Below are 20,857 nucleotides of genomic sequence, written 5' to 3' on the forward strand. Positions count from 1 at the left end.
AAAGCAGCTAATCAAATTTGGATATTTGCTTGATTCCAAGTTCTTTTATGGTGGTGTGAGTCATAGAGGTGGGAATCACCAGACAGCCCACAATATGATATCACAACATGTAACTCAGGATACAATATCGCAGTTGTTAACATTTTGCAATATGCCAAGTGTTGCGCTAACATATATTGCAATCTATCACTTTTTTTGAAATTGCAAATTATGTCCTCAAAGTTAAACTTTGTCAGTATCTATTTTATCCACTAGGATAAATTTCAGTTATTTTTTTGACTGTCAAATGTTCCAACACTGTCACTAAAACCGGCCATAAACGTTGCCATAAGCCAGAGTCAGCCTGCAGTTAGAGCGGCAATTACATGCAATCTGTTTCTGATAATACAACAATTAACTGTGAGAAATCAAGGAAATATTACAGTTGTCTAAATAGACAGAAATTCACATTTAACCACTACATTTGTACTCAGCAACCTTCCTGTTTTATAGAAATATAACCAGTGAGTTGAGTTCCCTTGAGTTGTCCTTGTTGACAAAGACTCATTCAGACTGATGGCAACACGTTGGCAATCAGTCTGCATTTATCAAATCAAACAGTAATTATGTGCAATCCTTTAACAATCTGAGTGTGACAGTAGCCAGTGCAAATCACACTGTGACCGTTTGCATAAACGTTGCATCCGATCAGGCGACATGAGGCCTCGTTTGTAATGTTCCCAGAGTATTTTAATGTATTTTACAAAACATTACCGTATTGATACAATATTACGATACCACGCTGTATTGACTCTTTTCCCTTCCACCAGTGAATAGTATGTACGATCACGCTACGGGGACCAAAAAAAAAAAACCCCAACTTAACCATTAATCTCTCTTTCCACCACTATCAGCATTTACTGAATGCAATTATTCCCCTTTTAGCGAAGGATTTTAATGAACCAATTTTATCAAATCCGAGTTATTTCTCAGGCTTCCTGTCCCAACTTAAGGATTTCCTCACGCTGCTCTGTTATGTAAACCTTAATCGCAGCCCAATCCTCAGGAACACCTGTATCCTAAAAACACACTAAGCTCAAGTTGCACCAAATATAGTGTTTGCACATCCGTGTTACATCATTATTTTCACACATTTAGCCTCGAGACAGAGTAAACTTCACAATAAATACTACTTTAGTTTCCAATATAGCTTAATAACTGCATAACATATCTCGGTTCAGGGGAAACGGGAATAATTGGAGCTCTTATACATCATCGTCTGCTGTAATCAGGGCATGACTATTAAACAGGAGGACATTATGTGTACAGAGAGCAAACTTCCTTATTGCTTCAGCTGAGTGGAAATCGCAATAACACACACAAACGTGCTTTCACTGTAGATTGCTGTTATTCATATCACAGATACAGTCAGGTCATAAAACAAGAATAGTAACTCAATGCCGTCATCTTTGCACCATAGTACACAATTGACCAGCTCTACATTGTACAATACACCCATCCTCCTATTACGTTTCAGTAACTAATAACGCCACTTTCCCCTCTCCCTCCCTCCCTCTCTACCCCTAACCCTCCCATAGAGTGAAAACACTAACAGTACATCCATAAACTGGATCCCCTTTAAAGTTCACAGACTCGTTTGGACAAAACGAGACCCAGGGGAGATTGTGGGATCTGGCTCTGCTCAGTACACGTCCAGTTTCATGTAGCGCTAGAGGACCAGCTTTGAGGTTCTTAGATAAGAAAAGTGTATCTGTACAGCAGGGGTCCCCTTTTGGTCACGGCTGGGAATGTGATGGGAATTCGTAGGTTTTAGAAGGAAGTAGAGGACAAGGACCAGTTGACAGGTAAGAAAGCTCAGCTTTTTGCCGTTTTATCAGAGGTTAGAGAGGAAGATTGAGGAGAATAAGGACCAGACACGATTGTGAGGGGGGGAAAAAAAACCAAACAAACAAAAAATAAATTGAAGGGTGCAAATCTGCTCCTCACATGGAAAAAAAAAATCCTATGTAAAACAAATGAAAAGATGTAGCAACAAATAAACCCTGAAACAAATTCATCCATAATTTGATACATAATGATAAAAATAAATGATTAGGAATAACATGATTTGTTTTGGAAAAGGGGACTAAGTCAGATGTGTTTGGAGAGGAGGGTTCAGTCAATCCTCTGAGCTTGATGAGGAGTCAGAGTCTTTCTGTGCTATGATAACATCGTCCAATAGCGCTTCCTGATCCGAGCTGTCATAGTCCCCCTGTGAAAGGCTGTCTCCTCCTTCCATTTTAACATCAAAGTCTGGACTGGTGAGGAAGTGATGAGAGGACTCCAGGTCCTCCTCGTCCATCATGTAGGCTCCATCTGACACCAGAGTCTCCTCTTCAACTCCGTCCAGGTTGGGGTCATCGGGGGTAGGCTCTGGAGTGTGGTGATGGTGGTGGTGGTGGTGGTGGTGATGGTGGTGATGATGACGGCGACGGCTTTTCTTCGGGATCTCCGAGTGCTCCGTTAGCAGTCGGTGGAACAGGGTCTCCGGCAGAAAGCCCTGTGAGAAAAAGCAAAGAATCAATATTATCTGAATTAATATGAATAATTCATCGAGTCGGCACAAAAATCAGAGTGAAAAATGATCTGATTCATTGAAATTTATCATACAACTGTTGTGAGAGGCAATTTACTGCCATCTGGGTCATCATCTGACGCCGTCATTTGTGCTTAATTATAGCATCAAGATCATTTTAAGCACAGCACCGCTGCGAGTGTGGTGCAAAAGCTTTGGCTTTGTCCTGAAGGTGGTCAGCAAAATCAAATGTGCATGCTTTAGCCTTAGACTGCTTTATTTCCGACAAGCTGTGCCTGTGATGCTAGTAGATGACTCGCACTCTCTGGTTTGCTCATTTGCAGTGCTCTTCATAGGTTACATTTGTTATTACTCTAACAAAATGACTGAATTCATCTTCATAAATTGGCACAATGAGCACAGAGCTTTCCACCTCCATTGGTGCCTCTTTGCAATTGCAGCGTCACAATTGCGCCCTACTTTGTTATGAATAATTAATAATGACGTCGACCCAATGAAGTATTAGAATTATCAATAAAGATGTAATCTAATCACAAGAGTCATGTAAAATTATAGCATCTTTAATACATACAGAATTCCGAACAGTTTCGGACCACTCCGGTGCTACAGCGTTGTCGGGATTCTCCTCCAGATATTCTCTCAGTTCTTGCAACATTGGACAGAAAGCAGCTCCAACCTACAGAGAAACATTTGCATGCTTGTTAGCGAGGGGCATCATAAAGCCTAAACGTAAACATCACCAGTCTACGCTTGTGTGCAACTGCGCCCCACCTTCTTCCCTGTCCTCATGTTGATGAGTTTGACCTTCTCATTGCCTGTGATGGCTTTATCTGCCCTCCTCCTTCTCTTCCTCTTGCTCCGGTTCACAAGAAGCTGAAGAAACAAGATATGATGAAGCATAGTCCCGTACCCGTTTCGCCACAAACTGTCACCAGGGTTTGTTTATGAACCAGGACATGAATAAGAGTCATGAATTTACCTCCAGCATGTCTCCCTCCACTTCATAATCTGGGTTTTCCTTCAGCCACGTGGGCGGGTCCCTGCGACGAGGCATCCGCTCCAACGGATCGTGGAGTCCATCCATGTCAGAAAACTAAAAAGAAAGGAAGAGATATGATGATAAGATTATGAAGTGATATCAAACACTGCTTGGTTTCTGTTGCAGAGGAACATGTAAACCTGACTCTTGTACCTCTTGGTCCTTGCGCTTCTTCCGGCCACTGGCTTCTCCTCCTGACCCATTGGGCATCAAGGCCTGCTTGGAGAATGTGAGCTTCAGGCCCTCCTCCTGGCAGAGTGAGAGGAGGTGGTTTGTATTTTTAAACACAGACTACACATCACAGTCAACAATATTTTAGCAACTTGCATTAACAGTCAACAGACTGCTTCAGGTAAGCTGAACAGAATTTGCCAGTGTACCCCTACAACAATTCTAATGTCTCAACCTTATTCTCACCTTGAGGAGTTTTACAGTAAATTCGCCATCTTCTCCATCTGCCCCTGGGACGGCAGGCATGATGGGGGGTTTACGCATCACCCGTGTGTAAGCCATCTCATCTCCCACCAGCTCCGAGTTCGGGTTGAGCTGAGCTTCAGACACGTAACGCCGGCCCGAGGGCCACTGACCGGTCAGCACGAGGGTGCACAAACTGTCCAGGCGGTTGATCAACACACGGTCCTGAAACAAAAATAATCCCATGAGTGAGTCTTTTACCGTGACAAAACCCCACACATGTATGGATTAAGCGGGCATAAATTACCTTGGGCCAGTCAACTCTGAGGGGATCAGGAGGAGGAATGCCATCCTGAGACGTAGTCATGGAGAGTAAACTATTATCTTCATCCACATCGCACACCTTCATTCCTGTATAGATTGAAAAGAGTAACTTAGCACACAGGTCATTTCTATCTCCCGCCCCACTCAGCATTTTTTCTTTTAACTACCAGCTCACCTCCTTCTACCTCCGCCTCACTCTCTCCACTATCATCGCTGCTACTCGATCGATCTGAGGACGACGAGCCCGAATCAGAGTCTGAATCCGAGTCAGACGCTCCCTCCCCCTTCCTTCCCCCTTCCGTTTTCTCTCCCCGCACCTTGCTCCTCTTGAAGCTCCAGCCCTGACCTCGCATTTTGCCGTCATGGTGACTCAAGGGCGTACTCTGCAATCCAGCGGCGATTTCACCTGCGAGCAACCCAATATTCTCATCGGTTCCCTCCTCTTTCACCCCAAGCATGTGCTCCTCAGTCTTGGGCTGGCTGAGTGTCATGATGGGTGGTGCCTGGGGTGGTGGAGGTGGAGGAGGAGGGGGAGGTGGAGGAGGTGGGGCCTGCTGGTTCTGGATGAACTCATCACGGGCCTGGCTGAAAGTGAACTGTGGGTCTGCGAAGATGGAGAGCTCAGTGCGGCTGACGCCGTGCAGTGATGCGCCCAGCATTAGCTGGCGATCGTGCTCTGGAATATTCCACCAAGCAGGGAGCTCGGAGGTGGATGGAGCCAGAGCGAGACGTTCCTCCAGGCAGGGGTGGGGGAGGACTCGCTCACGAAGGCGACGCAGGAGGCTGATACGGTAAAGAGTACGGGAAGCGCGTTCTTCAGTGATGGGAGCCACAGTCTGGGTAACCTCTGCTGGATCTGAATAAGGTGAGCGTGAAATATGTTAAATCATGTGGTAGATATAGTAGGACACTGACTACAACATACGGGGGGGGGGGGGGGGGGAAGAAGAAGCCAAGCATCAATCAATTAGTAATTACCTTCACGGCCTGGACGCAGGTGGCACACCCTCCGGCACATGGCGACAAAGGAACGGAAGTATCGACTGAGGCTCTCATCGGTTTTTTTATCTAGACGGGCAAAAGTACGGAAACGGGTCCAGTCAAATTCTGGCTCTCCTCCTTCAGGAAGACCGGGCTCCTTTTTGATCTTCTCCACACCGAAAGTTGACACCACGCGGTAGAAATCACATTCTTCCCTACGTGTCCACCTGGAAGAAACAGAAGAGAAAGGGGTCAGAATGAGGACGGTATTTTGTATAACTGATTCTGAACTAAAATGGAAAATACTTAAATCTCTTTACGTGTTTATAATGTGACATGGTAACTCAGCATTTCACCTGTAAAAGGTAATATTTCCAAAATCTTAAGCAAGATTTACAAAATAGTGATTTGGTGGGATTAAAGCTTTTACTACTGTGTGTTGAGACAGTAATATAGCAGAAGTATACCTTTGCTGTCGCTCCTGCCGTGCAATCTCTTTCAGCTTGCTGGCCTGTTCGCACCGCCTGCGCCTGCGGTCACCCTTCGCTTCGGCTTCAATCTTCAGCTGCTCTTGTCTGTAGCTGCGCTGGTAAGCTGTGATCAACCGCCGCAGCCGTGCTGTGAGCGATGAGCTTGAGGGCCATTCGCAGACACCGCTATGGCTAGCTGAATTTTCTATGATCACTGGTGGAGGTGCCTTATCTTCCACAGAAATCTCCTCGTCCACATTCATGGACTGGAGGACAAAATAAAAAATTGTTAGTGCTATCATCCAAATCTATGACATTAGAACAGTGCTGCCACATCCAAATGTGATGGGTCTGATATGTACCTCCTCAAAAAGATCTTTGGTGTGTCTTGATGCAGGCTTAAATTCTGGGTCTTCTGAGTACTTATCATAGTCACCCCTGCATTTAAAAAAAAAACAACAAAAAAACAAAAAGATAGAAGGAAAAAGTAAACAATGCAATTATGCAGTAATCTAATTTAACTTAAACACAAACATTTGAAACTTTCAAAACTGACAGAAATGTGAAACTGTAAAAGCTCACAGTTAATTTGAAAATCTGCTACAAATCTATAAGCAAATAACTTCTAAAATCGGCCCAGTTTGCCAACGACACTCACTCGTCTCCCAGTTCAGCATCACCAGTGTGCTGCTCGGCATCAATGGCCTTGTCATCAGGCCGGCCGACTCTCTCCAGGAAGCAGAGGCAAGGATCAGCGCGCATGGTCGTGTACATCTCATAACCTAAGAGCAGGGAAAAGTCGAGGCTGTTAAACGCTAAATCTTTGACCACCAACACAGAGCAAGAACTGAGCCTGTCTTTAAACCACAATAAGATCCTCACACTGAACCCACCGTGCTTGAATACACCAGCCAGCAGTGAGCGGTCTGCATCAGAGTCCCACCATCCTGCGGGCACCTCTTGCTGCTCCATCTCAGGCATCCAGATATCAACATCCCTGTGAAGAAAAAGAAAACAATGTATGATATATGGCCAGGACTGGCTGCTGTTTGTGTGCGCACTTGTCTATATATATATATATTAGATACCTGATATCAGCTCCTTTCAGGACAGAATCAGAATGTTCACCAATAACTTCCTGTTTCAGGTAGTATAGCATACGCACCCTCAGCAACACCCTGACATGGGAGAATAGAGGTTTATATCCATGGTGAATAATCTATACAAATATACATACACACAGCTGACTGGTTCACTAACTTGTTGCACTGATGCTTGAGGTGCTTGCGGTAGCTGTCGTCAAGCAGCAGGGTATCAGGGTTGTACTTGCGGATCCACTCCACCTTCTGTACATCAAATGTACTCTGGGCTTTTACCCTCTTGCCCTTTCTGCCTCTAGGGACAGGAATAGAAAGGCCTAGACACACAAAAAAAGAATAAATACTGCTATTCAGCTTTTACACAGATTAACAGATTTGCTCTTTAACAAGCTAGGAACCACAGTTAGGTCCATAAATATTTTATACAGAGAACTTTGTTCTAAATTTGGTTCTGTTCATTACAACAATGATGAAACGACTCAGATTCAGGTGAAGTGCTTCTGAGTTGTAGTTTAGCTTTAATTCAGTGAACAAAAAGATTGCATAAAAATGTGAGGAGCTAAAGCATTTTTTTAATAACACAATCCCTTCATTTCAGTAAAAAGTAATGGGCAAATTAAATAATTGCAAATAAAATGTTCATTTCTAATAATTGGTTGAAACGCTTTGTTGGCAATGACAGCCTGAAGTCCTGAACTCATGGACATGACCAGATGCTGGGTTTCCTCTTTTTTAATACTCCACCAGGCCTTTACTGAAGCAGCTTTCAGTTGCTGTTTGTTTGCTTTCTGTCTCAAGTTTAGTCTTCAGCAAGTGAAATGCACGTTCAATTGGGTTGAGGCCAGGTGAGTGACTTGTACATTCGAGAATATTCCACTTCTTTGCTTAAATAAACTCCTGGGTTACTTTGGCTGTATGTTTTGGGTAATTGCCCACTTATATTATAAAGTACCACACAATTAATTTGACAGCATTTAGCTGGATTTGAGCGGACAGTAAGTCTTTGAACACCTCAGAATTCATTCAGCTACACCAGCGCCTTCTTTCTCTCTCAGGATGTACTAAACTGTAGAATCTTCCATTTGTAATATTGTATCAACGTCTCTGATGTTTTTTTTTCCCCAGCAGCTTTAGGATAGTTCATTTCTCCTGCACGGAGAGCTTCTTTGACTTCATGTTGTCTGTTCACAGCAAAATCTTCCAAATGCAAGCGCCACGCCTCAAATCAACTCCAGGCCTTTTATTGATAATGATTTAATGAAGGAGTTGCCCAAACCTGCTCATGAAACAGTCTTTGAGTCAATTGTCCAATGACTTTTTGTCCCTTTAAAAAGAGGGCGCATGTTAAGGAGCTAAACTCCTAAACCCTTGTGGATATCCTCAAATGAAAGTTGAGTCTACACATTATGTCTATTATATACTATAACTGGAATATGTTTCAATAAATGGGTAAAAAACAAAAACAAACCCTGTGTCAGTGGTCAAATATATATGCACCTAACTGTATGAGGGATAAATGGGAATGCTAAGTGCAGCTCCATACCCGAGTGGTTGAGTAGCGTTTGTGGTTCACGCCCATTCTCTGGCGGCGTGATGAGCTCCCAGATGAAACTCTTGATGTTCTCGTCTCCACGATAGTGAAGCAGACAGAAGACCAGAATAACGCGACAGATCGTCTCCACATCACGCTCGCTCAGACGCCGCTTACACCTGGCATGGGATAAGATGTCCCTCCAGCGACCCCAACTAAAAAAGACGAACACAGGTAAAAGAGTGAAAATAAAGGACAAAACCCCATTAAAAAGAAAAAAATATATATTTATACAGGAAATGCACTCTTCGCACCCATAGACGAGAAGGTGTTTCTCCACCCGGAAACAGTCAGTGCGGCCGTAACCACCTCCGCTGTGGCGGTCAGACCGCCGAGAAGCACGCGAGTGTCTGGAATTGGACGGTGGGTACTCTTCATCACTGTCTAGATCGGACAGGTCTCCACCTTCACCTCGTAGACTGGAGAACTGACGGGTCTGCTTACGAACTCTTGGAGTGTCGATCACAAGAGTGTTCTGTGAAGAGAAACACGTTATATTAAGATGAACACAATAAACAACTCAAACTTGGTGTATGAGAGGATAGGTGCTTTTAAATAAATCTAATACAAGTTGACACCATTTAGCTCTACAATTCTCATATGAATTTCTTTACCAAAAAAATAAAACAGCATAGCTTTACCTTCCTATTGATTGTGTCCATGTCTATGTCTGCTTTCTTGGCCCACTTCTGCCAGAACTCAGGGTCATCGAGGGCGATGTCAGTACGGTTCTCAGAGGCCACAAAGCTGGCTTTGGAGAAAGTGGAACCTTTTCCCTCGCTCTCAATGGTGATGGTAGTGGCTCTTCGCTGAAGGATCTGGTCAATATCTTCCTCACAGAACCGACTACCCTCGTCGTTCTCATCCATGATGGCAGCATAAGCCCCCTTCCTAAGCAGATCTTCTATCTCCTTCTTGGAGAACTGCTGGATCTGTCGAAAGGCATCGAATTTACAAATTACCCAGACTGGATTTCAAAAGGCTAGTTTTGAAACAAACAAAAATATACTACAACTGATCAATAATGTGGCACGGCAGTCTGAGTCTGTGACTTTTCTTACCCCATTGACGTTGCTGTCTTTGTTGCCACTCATGCTTTGCAGGACTGCACGGTCTAGGCCTAGCTTCAGACTTGCTTTATCAAGCATCTCCCGCTCATAGGAATTTCTAGTGATGAGTCGGTAGACCTTGACAGCCTTTGACTGGCCAATACGATGACATCGGGCTTGGGCCTAAAATAGCCATTTAAAAAACAAATTAAAAAAACAACACAAACAAAGGGGTCAAGAGAGCAGAACTTGCACAAAATGAGGAGAAAGTACAAAGTTTGAACCAAATATTTTAAGATTGTTTGATCTTTTGGTTATATTCATGCCACTTTATGTCTTGTACCTGCAGGTCATTTTGAGGGTTCCAGTCAGAGTCAAATATAACACAAGTGTCAGCAGCAGTTAGGTTAATACCCAAGCCACCAGCGCGGGTACACAGCAGGAAGACAAAGCGGTCTGAGTCAGGTTTGCTGAAACGATCGATGGCAGCCTGTCGCAAGTTCCCACGCACTCTACCATCAATTCGCTCATAAAGGTATCTGTAAAAGCAAGTTACATTAACCTACCACACAGCATTCTGCAAGCACTAACAAATATTTCAAAAAGATTTTTAATGATCGCTGACTTAGCATCATTTGACATTTATTTATCATTTTAGAAAAACTGCAACATATACACTGCGGTCATCATACCTCTTGTTGATGAGGTAGTCCTCCAGAATGTCTAAGCAGCGCACCATCTGGGAGAAGATGAGCACTTTGTGGCCACCAGCCTTGAGGCGAGGCAGCAGCTTGTCCAGTAGCACCAGCTTTCCAGCCGACCGAATCAGAGCCTGCAAATGGAAGTCAGGGGCCAGGGGGTCATACACCTCCCGCAACTCTGCTACGATCTTCTCCTCCGCACCTGAACATAACAACGAGAACATATTGGTTTTAAATAAATATGATACCTGCTGGCAAAACCTGCAGTGCTGCCGCTGTATTTTAGAAACATCACATGTTAATAACATCTGCCAAATATCAAATGATTATATGAACTACATGGCACAGTTTAGGTCTGTGAGCCTGAGTGTACCAAAGGTACAAAGAGCTAAAAAAAAAACTTCGACCTAATGTTGTTTACCAAAGCCAGAGGGTGAACTCTGATAAATAAGCTGTCTCCACTAGAGGGGAAGGAAAAGGAAAAAAAAAAAAAAAAAAAAAAAAAAAACTCGTTAAGAGTCATGTAATACCATTGATGAGGTAGGGGTGGTTGCAGCACTTGCGGAGCTCCATCATAGTGTTGAGCAGGTTGGGGACATTGCTGTTACTGCTTGCTCCTAAACTGAGGAAACTGAAGTTTCTCTCCAGAATGGCCCGGTAGTACTTCTTCTGGATATCTGTCAGCTCAACCTGAGAGGAAACAATTGCACGTTATGTTTTTTCTCCCTTTAAGCTCACCAGTGATGTTATGGCAATCATCAATTGAGATCCTTGGGGTTTTTTTTCTTTCTTTTTTTTGGTGAAAAGAAAAGGTCTTGCATTAAGATTTTATTCCATCTAACCTCAATGATGGTCTCCTGTTTGGGTGCCAAGTTCTTCTCTACATCCTCCTTGAGCCTTCGAAGCATCATGGGTTTCAAGATTGCTTGTAGCTTCTGAACCTAAAGGACCAAAACAAATAATCAGCTCAATAGCGGGCAAGGGAGCCGATGCGTATATGTAACGACGACAAACAGAATAAGGTTATCGATGCTAACGCCAATATTTAGGCATGTCGCACCTGTTCCTCTGTTTTCAAGTCTCCAAAGTCTCTGAGAAATTCAGTTTCAGAGGGGAACTGGGCAGGCTCCAGGAAATGAAGCAGACTAAAGAGCTCCTCCACAGTGTTCTGGAGGGGAGTGCCAGTCAACAACACTTTGTGTTCCTGAAAGAACCACAAGACACAAATTGTGAGATGGAAGAAAAAAGAAGGGCGAGTGTAAAACCGTGTGGTGATAAATCAGGGACGATGCAGAAGGAACAAGATCCCAAAAAAACGGATTAGCTGAAGTCTGAAAGTTTTTTAAAACCATTTGGGGTGCACTTCTGTGTAAATGAAAACAATTTTAATTCAATTAAAACTGTGCTGGACACCATTATGTCAGTATTCCTGTTATTCAGCAACATTAGCTGTGGTCCACTCACCAGGTCCAGCATCTTTAAGCTATCCAAAAGCTTGCAATTACGATTTTTGAGACGGTGAGCCTCGTCAATGATGACGCAACGCCAGGCGATCTCCCTCAACTCGGGGCAGTCAGATAGCACCATCTCAAAGGTTGTGATGAGAGCATCGAACTTGTACGCACCCGGGATTAAATGCTCCTGCACACAAAATCATGATTTTCATTATACATGTGATGAACACATAACAAAAAACACACAAAACAAATCGCTGGCGATCATAACCAATAACTTTACCTTCTCATCTTTGCAGTACATCTCATACTGCTGTATCATCTGTCGGCTGGCCAGGCTGCCGTGATAGACGATGGCATTCATGTTGGTCCACGTAGAGAACTCCCGCTCCCAGTTGGTGATGGTGGAGAGGGGAGCAATGACCAGAAAGGGGCCCTGGACACCAGCAGCATAAACCTCAGATAGGAGTGCAATAGACTGGATGGTCTTCCCCAGACCCATCTCATCTGCCAGGATACAGTTCTGCCTAAAATAAAGAAACATCATTTGAGTGCAAAGTGCGGTGGTATGTTCACACTGTCTGAAACTAGTTTGAAGGTTAAAATATGTTTCTGACCATGGTGTTAAGCAAGAGAGTGTGTGGGATAAATACCTGTTGTACCAGTTAAAGAGCAGCCAGTTGACTCCTTCCAGCTGGTACTCTCTGAGTGTGTTACCATTCTTGTACTCTCTGGTCTCCTCCAACTTTTTCCAAGAACTAGCAGGAGGCCGTGCCTAAATAGAAGAGAAAAAATAGATGAAAAACTCACAAGAAACATCGTTGTTCCCTTACGTAAGTTCTCATTTTTTCCATTAAGCCAAGTTTTGAAGGAAGGAAGGAGACAAAAGTAAAAAAAAAAGAAAGAAAGAAAGAAACTCAAAGAAGCATTTCTGCATCTTGATGCAGAGCAGATTAGTCCTGTTGGAACAACTGGGGATTTTCTAAAGTTTGGTTCACAGTGAATGGTAACCTGCACTGAACATGTTTGATTTGTGCACTGGGGGTTGTGTCAGTTTGTTTCTGTTACACACAAAGTGTCTCTCTAAACTGTTTACGTTAAACATTTAACAGAGAAACACAGGGACAAACTTAAAGTTACAGCTTCCTCCCACCATTGTTTAATTTAACTGTAGTTTGGGATTCTAAAACACGGATGCTGGATACACATCTTCATCCAAGCCAGCGTCTTCACAATCACGTGCTCTTCCAAATTTACAGTCACCAATAGTATTTCTGGACTTATGGCCTGACAATTTCACATCAGTGGCTTTGGTCATCACTGTAATGTTGTGTTGAAAAGAATACAGGGTTGTACTATCAGACGTCACAACATAAATACACACAGATACATTACTATATCTTTTACATGACTGCTCACCGCTCTCTTAAGGCGAGGTTGTCTGTTTTGGATCTTGCTGAATTCTTCAACCTTGCCTTCGTCCACATCCTCCTTCAGCTCCCAAGTAGCATCTTCATATGGCAGAGAGCACCACTTCACCAAGTAGTAGATAACAGGCTGACAGGACGAGAGAGAATGGGAATTAACACAAGCAATTTGCAATTTTGCAAAGGGAGGTCAAAAGAACCATGTCCAAAATTAGGCCACATAGCCAAAGGTTAATGCCTCATCTCTCACCTCGCCGTTGTCCTTGTCCACACTGTGGGACACATCCAGGATCCTGTCCACCTCCACGTAGTCTGGATTAAAAGGCTCCTCGTCCTAAAGAAAACAATAGCATTAGCCACAGACAGCATAAGGATAAGTGCATCTAACTGAGATACACCCAAGCTGACAGGTTTCAGCGTGTGCTTCCCGCTCACCTCCTGGAACAAGTGCCTCATCTGAGCTTGCTTGGTCTTGAACCTCTTAATCTTTTGATGGATCCTCTTGTCTTTCTCCAGCTGCTCCAAAGTGGCCCACTCGCAGTGCAAGTATGAACTGAAAACAAGAGTGTGCAGTTGTACTCATTTTTACTCACTCACCCATCCCCTCAAACAATAAAAAAAAAAAAAAAAAAAAAAAAAAAAAGGTGTCACGTGCCAGAGTCAAAGATGCTCAGAGAGACACTGCAACTTACTAGTTTTTGTATTTCACAAAGAATTCTTCTATATTTGTATACTGGCCTGGAAACACCTTAAAAACAAAAGAGCAAATTTGAAGCCATTACGCCCGCAACAACTTAAACTATATTAAGTAATTTAGTAATTATAATTAATTAAGTGAACGTACTTCCTTCTTGGTTAATCTCATGGAGAGAATTTTGTCTACAATGGCAGCATCTTCTTCACTTGGGTTTTCCTGTAAAATAAACACGTGTCAAAAACTCACACTACAAACATCACAAATAGCCACACATAAATGTGAATAAAAACAAACACCCCAAAATACACACAACCAGCATCCGTCTCATCGTGACAATAAGAAGAAATGATATTGTTCCACACTCACCACAAAGAACTGCATACTGGGCAATCCATCACCATCCAGCTCCACTTCCTGTTTGAGCTGCACTGGTGCCCCACTGCTGATGGAAGCCACAGCTGCCGCGGTTGTAGTAACATCTACGTCTTCCTGCTCGTCCTCATCATCCGTTATCTTGATATCTAGATCCTCAGTGTACTTCTTTCTCTTCACCACACGATTGGAGCGTCTCTTCTGAGGAGAGAGGGGCGCAATTTAAACGTGTGTATTCTGTGCAGCAGGAGCTGAGTGTTATTAGACCGTTTTTATTTAGAATTCATTATATTTCTGTGGTATCTTGACTTATATGCCCCCTTTTTCCAAATCGGTTCATAACTGGGACGTCCCAGCACATAACTGGATGTGTGTCAACCACCTGAGACAGGAAGGGAGGCTACTCATCTGCAACTACCAGGTGGTTTTATTAGGACAAGTCTTTACTGTGGAAGTACTCCACATACTCTTAATCTTCTGTTTATTTTATGTCGCAATTATTATCACAAAGACATCAAATCAGGGCAATGTACTGTCAACAATTGCTACCAACAAACAGTACGATTATGAAGTGTTCACAGTGGGGCAAAAAAAGAAAAGAAAGGATGGCTCAACACTATTTGTTGCGTCTACTTGTATGATTTTATGAGCATGCATGTGCTTGTACCGTAATCATGTCATCCTCCAGCGCAGCAGGTGACGCAGGACTCAACTCCCCGTCAGAGTGGTCTGAGGACGCGTTTCTCTTTCTTTTCTTTGCTCCAACTAGAGTGATAGTACTGTAGAGTGGGGTGGGGGGTGGGGGGGGGGGGGGGGGGGGGTTAAATATGGTTTTCTTCAAAGCTGCATTTCTAAATGTACAGAAATAAGCTGTGCATTTAAATGAGACATCTTCATTTGCTTACTTCGCCTTAGCTTTGCTTTTGCTCTTGTTCGCAGCACTGGGTATTACTGTGCCTCCTGCCACTATAGTTGTTCCTCCCGGTGCCTTGACTTTTCCCTTTTTGTCAGGCCCTCCTGCGGTTTTGGGTGCCGTTCCTCCAGATACAGGGCTTTTCTTCTTACTTCCTCCACCGCTGGTTTTCTTCTTAGCACTAGACACCACCGTCACGGTACCCCCCATTTCTGGGGAAGACTGCGTAGCTGGAAGCTCATCCTGGTTAAGGACTCTGGGTAGGTTCTTCTCACCACGAGCTTTGGCCCGAGCTATAGCCTCAGCCACTATACGGTTAGCTTTCTCTTGCTTGCAGAGAATCTCCACTCGCCGCACAGAGGCAGGCTCTCCGGGCGCCTTGGTAATGCGGATGGCCTGGGATGGAGTGGTAGTTGTAGAAGACGGTCCTGCTGCTGAAGTGTTGATGACCTTCACAACAGAGACGGTGCCGCCAGCCGACGAGGCTGCGCTTGTCTGAGTTAAAGAGAAGGTTAAAAATACATAACATTTTTACAAAATTACAATACATTCTTCCCTGTAATTTCTCTCAGTTCACATTAAAAGCCCCACTCTAATGTAGAGAATAAATAAAATCTGCAGATTAGAGGTCTACCTGTGGCTGCAGAAGCATTTTGAGTGGTACTGCCACTCGCTGCCCTCCTTGGCCTTGGGATATTTGCAACACCTGAGGGCTGCCGGTATTCCCAGCTCCTGAAACCAGCTGGTACTGCACATATGAAAGAGACACATCAAGTTACAGATTGATCAGATTGATAAAAAAAAAAAAAAGTATTAGTTTAAAAAAGAAAAAAAAAAAAACCATAACAAGCCTTGTCTGAGGGACTTCCTAAAAATTAACAAGAATTTTTTTTTTTTTTTAAATGCAAGTTTCCGAGAATAAGTTGTATTAACAAGTTTTTAAAACTGGATGGCATACGACTTGTAAAAGCAGCCTGTAGCACATGGATGAGACTTCCTTCTGACTCCAAAATTTGCTTTAAACTAGGTGGTGTTCCCACCCATACTGACTTTGAGTGGGCTACATCATAAATACACTCACACACGCCTGAAAAATAAAAATGAATAAACAATGTCTTTATGTTATCAGTTTACTAGTAGACAGTTTGCACTGTTTTATTGTGAAAGTTCAAATGCTTGAAATAAACTAGCATGAGTCCTTCCTGTTTCATGGTTTGCCTGTTGGGTTGCTACTGTAGTTATCGTTCACACTGCCCCCCCCCCCACACACACACACACAGCAAAGGTATTTCAAAATTTTGTTGTCATGTTGCTTTAAACTGGTTTTAAAAAACCAAACATAAAAACCCCACAATGACCATGTAAAATTGTTATTAACTTGACAGAAAGACGAACACATTGATTAGACACACATGTGTCTAATCTGATTATTTGGAGTAATAATAAACTTAACATTCCTATTAAAAGACTTAAATTTGCTGGTTTTTCAACCTGAAGCCATTAAATATCACGTAACAAAGACACGGAGAGAATGTCAATATATTTAAAATGCACCGTCCTTTATCTCCAAGCTTGCCAGTCCCTCCACATCACATACCACAAAGTGCGTTTCAAAACAATCAATGCTCTTCAGCTGATCAGAGAAACTACCTCTGAATACTAACTGATACCGGTCAGTGGAGCCAAGATGGTGATTAAGCTGGTCTGATCTGTCCTGGCTAAAAGACGTTGTCAAAGCCAAGGTGTTTTGCCATGTCACCTCATATTACATTTGTACATCTGAAGCACTGTGTACTCTGGTACACATGTTGAACTAAAATATTAGTTACACAGTGACACCTTTGAGGAGGAGCAAACTTTCACAGATTTTAGAACTATAGTACTTGCGAATGGTGGAAATTAAAAGCAGACCGGTATTCAAGATGATTGACAAGGGAACAACAACAACAACAACAAGACTTTCAAGGCCCCACTTACTTGAAACAACAGAAATTAAGAGCAATTTGAATGATTTTGACAAAAACATGCCATCAAAACTCAATGTAACTTATTAACACTGTTAAACAAGCCGAGACCTCCAACTCCTACAGCACTCGTTTCTCACCTTTACACCACCTTGCTGATTGGGCTGTTGTTGCACCTGTAGCTGAATTGTGAGAACTTTGGGCTGCCCTCCAGCCTGGCCTGCTGCTCGTGCCTGGGTCAGGGCTGCTAGCTGGCTCCCCTGGAGCACCAGTTTCCCCCCGGGGAGCTGCCCCAGAACCAGTTTAGTTGGGGCCTGGGTCTGCTGAGGTTGGCCTCCTTGTGCTGTCTGAACCTGCTGGACTTGGGTGACCTGCTGTTGGGCTGCAAGAGCTTGACCTGCTTGAGTTGCAGAGCCAGCCTGGGATGGCTGCTGAAGAACCAAGGTGATGCGTTTTGCTTCTCCACCCTAGAATGAGAAATGCAGAAGGACATTTATAACTGAACTAATTAAAAAACATGAAATCAGCAGTTATCCTGATGGTATAACAAATGTCACCTGCTGACACTTTGTGGTCTGCTTACCTGCGTCTGGGCCTGCATAGCTGGCTGGAGCTGCACTTGGCCCTGTGCCTGGACCTGGATCTGAGCAGCTTGGTTTTGGAGCTGCACTTGGCCCTGTGCCTGAACCTGGATCTGGGCAGCCTGGGTTTGAGTTATCTGTGCTGTTGCTGGAATCTGCACTTGAACTGACTGGCCTTGTGTCTGCTGCACCTGCTGGGGCATGGACGTGAGCAACACCTGTTTCACTGGTCCATTAGGAGACTGCAGCAGCCTCTGCACTCCTGCACCACCCACCTTCACTTGTGTTTGTCCTGGGCCTGCCTGATTCAATACTGTTCCGCCCTGCAGGATGGACATGCCAGGTTTGAGTGGTGTGCCAGACACTACACGGATGACCTTTCCACCAGTCTGACCCGTGGCTCCTGATAAAGTCTGTAGCACCTGTGCTTGACCCTGGGGACCTTTGAGAATGACGATTTTGCCACCAGCCTGTTGTGTAATGGCAGCTAACTGCTGGGGAGTAAGCTGGTGGGTTATCTGTGTGAGCTGCTGGGTGGTGGCGGTGGTTGTAGCTGGAGAGCTAGAAACAGTCAGAGGCGAGCTCAACAGGACAGTGCTACTGGTGGCCCCACTGGCATTGCTGGCAATTGGTATGGTGGTCTGGGCCTGTATCTGATTCACAGTATCAGTAGGGGCAGGGGTCACATGAGGCGCTACAGCTATGGAAATGGTCTGAGGAGTTGCCACTTGCACTGGCTGCTGTGTGGGGACTTGAACAGGGGCTGGATCCGGAACGGCTGGAGCTTCTACAGGAATACAGAGGCTCGTGTTAGACGCGAGCTCAGGAGCAGGCTCAGACTCTGGTGTTGGATCCACCTGGCCCAGAGCAAGCTTGAACGCTTCCTCAACCGGGTCCGAGGAACCCTGAGAAAAGGAGTCGTCCTGTAGGGCATCCAAGTTAAACAGGGGTGTGTCCTCAAAGAGGTCCATAATGGGATCTGCCATCTTGCCCACTCCACACAGGGAGATGGGCACAATGTTAAAAAGACTCCGAGACGGAAGCTAAATAGTTGTTGTCCAGTTCTTCTCAATTTTTAGATAATCAGCTGTGAAGGGAAAGGAAACAACAGTTAGACACAATTTTCTTACTGACTTTGTTCAAAGAAATGCTGCACTATCACAGCATAACGTCGCTCAGACCTGTACATCAAACTGTGACGTGACAGCTCTAATGGTTAGTACAAGAGTGCTTAAGTTAAGGAAGGGAGAAGCAGAGAAAGGTAATCATTGTAGTTTTGATTATGGTTTTCTGGTGGCTATGAAGATCATATTCAGTGGAAATGTCTTAAGGGTTAAAAGGACATGAAGTTTACTAAAACAAGGATCACTTTATGTAAACACGCTTTTATTTATCTTAGTGGCTGTGGTGGAAATTATCCGGTTAATACAGTTAATGGGCCGCATAAAAAATAAAATAATGCTAGAAGGATGTAGCAGCTTGTAAACTAGAGACGAAACATTAAAAGTATAGTTTTTGAATTCATCCTCCAACTTGTGGCCACACCGTCTAGAAACGCTTTCAAAGTGAAATTAAAAGCTTTGAAAACACACAAAAACAGTGCTCGTCGGCTTAAGTGTTAACATATAAAGAGAAAGTACGCGGATAACATTTAGTGAATGAGAATAACGAGCAGTGAAGTCATACGATTAGGTGAGTGATGCTGGAAAGACGGGATGCTTTCCTCTCAGGTCGTATTGCAGTCTTTCTCTCAAAACCGTCGGCTAGCATTAGCTTCTACCGCTACAAAAATGTGCCTGTTACAAAGGCGTGTGTGGCACCGTAAACACATTTAGACTCAAAAACACGATGAACTGTGTCCTCTTCGCCGTCAGTTCGCTTTCCAGTCATTTACTATCAACCATTCAGTCCACCGGACTCCTTCGATATCGTCAACAAACCGGACCAAACCAAAGCAACGTGCCACAATAACCATTGCCCGTCAACGTTCAGACACAGGTTAGGCCGCATTGCTGTTTCGGCTGGCCTGCGTCTATTTTCGGCAAAAATACGTGAAAATAACCATCATATCTACTGCCCCAACTCTCACAGTAATAATTTCAGGGTGCTAAATTTACCTTTGCGTCGACACACATGGCTTTCTGAGTCTCACAACACTGTACGATTACAGGAAACGGCCAGGAGAGAGCAGGAACTAACATTCTTGCCAGAGAAAGCTCAGAAAGCTTGCCCCTCTGGTGCCGTGAAACGATCATTGGTTAGCCTCCTCCCAAGCCGGCAGCATACGGCAATTTCATTGGCTCGACTAGCTGTCCATCAGACGTACTGCCGCTACCGGGCGGGATGAGAGTCATAGTTTGGTTGAAGTAACACTAAATGCGGCCTAGTTGGGATCGTTTGGCTCGGTGATCTTCAACATTGCTGTCTCGCTGTTGTAGATGCTCGAAATAGGAAGCGCAGCAGTTTTAGAGCTGGCTGGAAAAAAATAGATATTGTTTTAATAAACTGAAGTGTTCATGGACTGCACGGCCAAAAGACCTGTTTCTGAATGGCACACCATCAATTTTTTCAGCGGTTTATTACACTGGCCATAGCCCAGAAATCAGCCTACATCATTAAATGAATGAAGACCTGTTGTCATATCGGTCTATTAGTTTCTAGATGTATATAACCAGACGACGAGGGCGTATTATATATTTCCCAAGGTTACTGGTACACCTGGAACATTAATATTAGCTTCCTCTGGGTATTAATGTAATGGTCTGGCGCTTTCATATGCGATTCAGTTTTTTAATTAGGCTTTGGTGCCCTCTAGTGGCCTAATATTAAAATATAATTACTAGCTTTCAGTCTGTTATGTATGCAGTTTTCAGGGCACTGGGACAGAAAAGGGCTCTTATTGCCCCAGATTCATTTTTTCGTTTTCTTTTTTCTTTTGGTCAGTTTCCTTAATCACAAATTAATTAGACCATATAAGTGTAAACTAATCTTAAATAATCTCATACTTAGATTTCTACATAGGGCCCTCTGAGGTCAGATCACAGGAATGCCACACCCTGTCAGATACAATTGTATTTGAGTGGAGCAAATCTTGAAGTAAATAAACTGCCAATGGCTTTGAAGTTTGTTGTATTTGCAGGTCCTTGTGGGGCTCGGGGCAAAACGGAGGTTACTCACTCTACGTGGCTGAAGAGTGAACCAATCA

General features: G+C 43.8%; 1 protein-coding gene across 2 annotated transcripts; it reads right to left on the reverse strand.

Moving 5' to 3' along the window:
• Positions 1-707: 707 nt before the first annotated feature.
• On the reverse strand, positions 708-19,917 carry chd8 (chromodomain helicase DNA binding protein 8). 2 transcript variants are annotated; one of them, XM_026148576.1, is made up of 39 exons: positions 19,770-19,917; positions 17,655-18,739; positions 17,212-17,538; positions 15,742-15,855; positions 15,100-15,602; positions 14,862-14,973; positions 14,189-14,392; positions 13,970-14,038; positions 13,818-13,873; positions 13,561-13,678; positions 13,376-13,459; positions 13,118-13,255; positions 12,352-12,473; positions 11,982-12,225; positions 11,709-11,885; positions 11,305-11,448; positions 11,087-11,185; positions 10,775-10,934; positions 10,236-10,446; positions 9,887-10,082; positions 9,556-9,726; positions 9,136-9,426; positions 8,749-8,969; positions 8,447-8,649; positions 7,064-7,220; positions 6,892-6,981; positions 6,697-6,800; positions 6,462-6,585; positions 6,166-6,241; positions 5,801-6,069; positions 5,331-5,560; positions 4,528-5,208; positions 4,336-4,439; positions 4,032-4,253; positions 3,768-3,863; positions 3,555-3,668; positions 3,347-3,448; positions 3,147-3,251; positions 708-2,539 (listed from the first exon to the last, which is right to left on the reverse strand). In XM_026148576.1, the coding sequence occupies exons 2-39, from the start codon at positions 18,636-18,638 to the stop codon at positions 2,159-2,161; spliced, it is 7,803 nt and encodes a 2,600-aa protein (XP_026004361.1). In that variant the 5' UTR covers positions 18,639-18,739; positions 19,770-19,917; the 3' UTR covers positions 708-2,158. The 2 variants fall into 2 exon arrangements, with proteins under 2 accessions (XP_026004361.1, XP_026004359.1); XM_026148574.1 differs by having other exon boundaries at positions 14,189-14,395.
• Between the last annotated feature and the right edge of the window lie 940 nt (positions 19,918-20,857).

This window comes from Astatotilapia calliptera, chromosome 18, assembly GCF_900246225.1.
Source record: "Astatotilapia calliptera chromosome 18, fAstCal1.2, whole genome shotgun sequence".
NCBI classification, from domain to species: domain Eukaryota; kingdom Metazoa; phylum Chordata; class Actinopteri; order Cichliformes; family Cichlidae; genus Astatotilapia; species Astatotilapia calliptera.

Coding starts and splice junctions, on each gene's coding strand:
- chd8 (XM_026148574.1), bottom strand. CDS start 18,638: ATGGCAGATCCCATTATGGACCTCTTTGAGGACACACCCCTGTTTAAC. Junction 12,474..13,117: donor AACCTCGCCTTAAGAGAGCG/GTGAGCAGTCAT, acceptor TCTTCTATTTAG/GCACGGCCTCCTGCTAGTTC. Junction 3,669..3,767: donor AGAAGCGCAAGGACCAAGAG/GTACAAGAGTCA, acceptor CTTTCTTTTTAG/TTTTCTGACATGGATGGACT.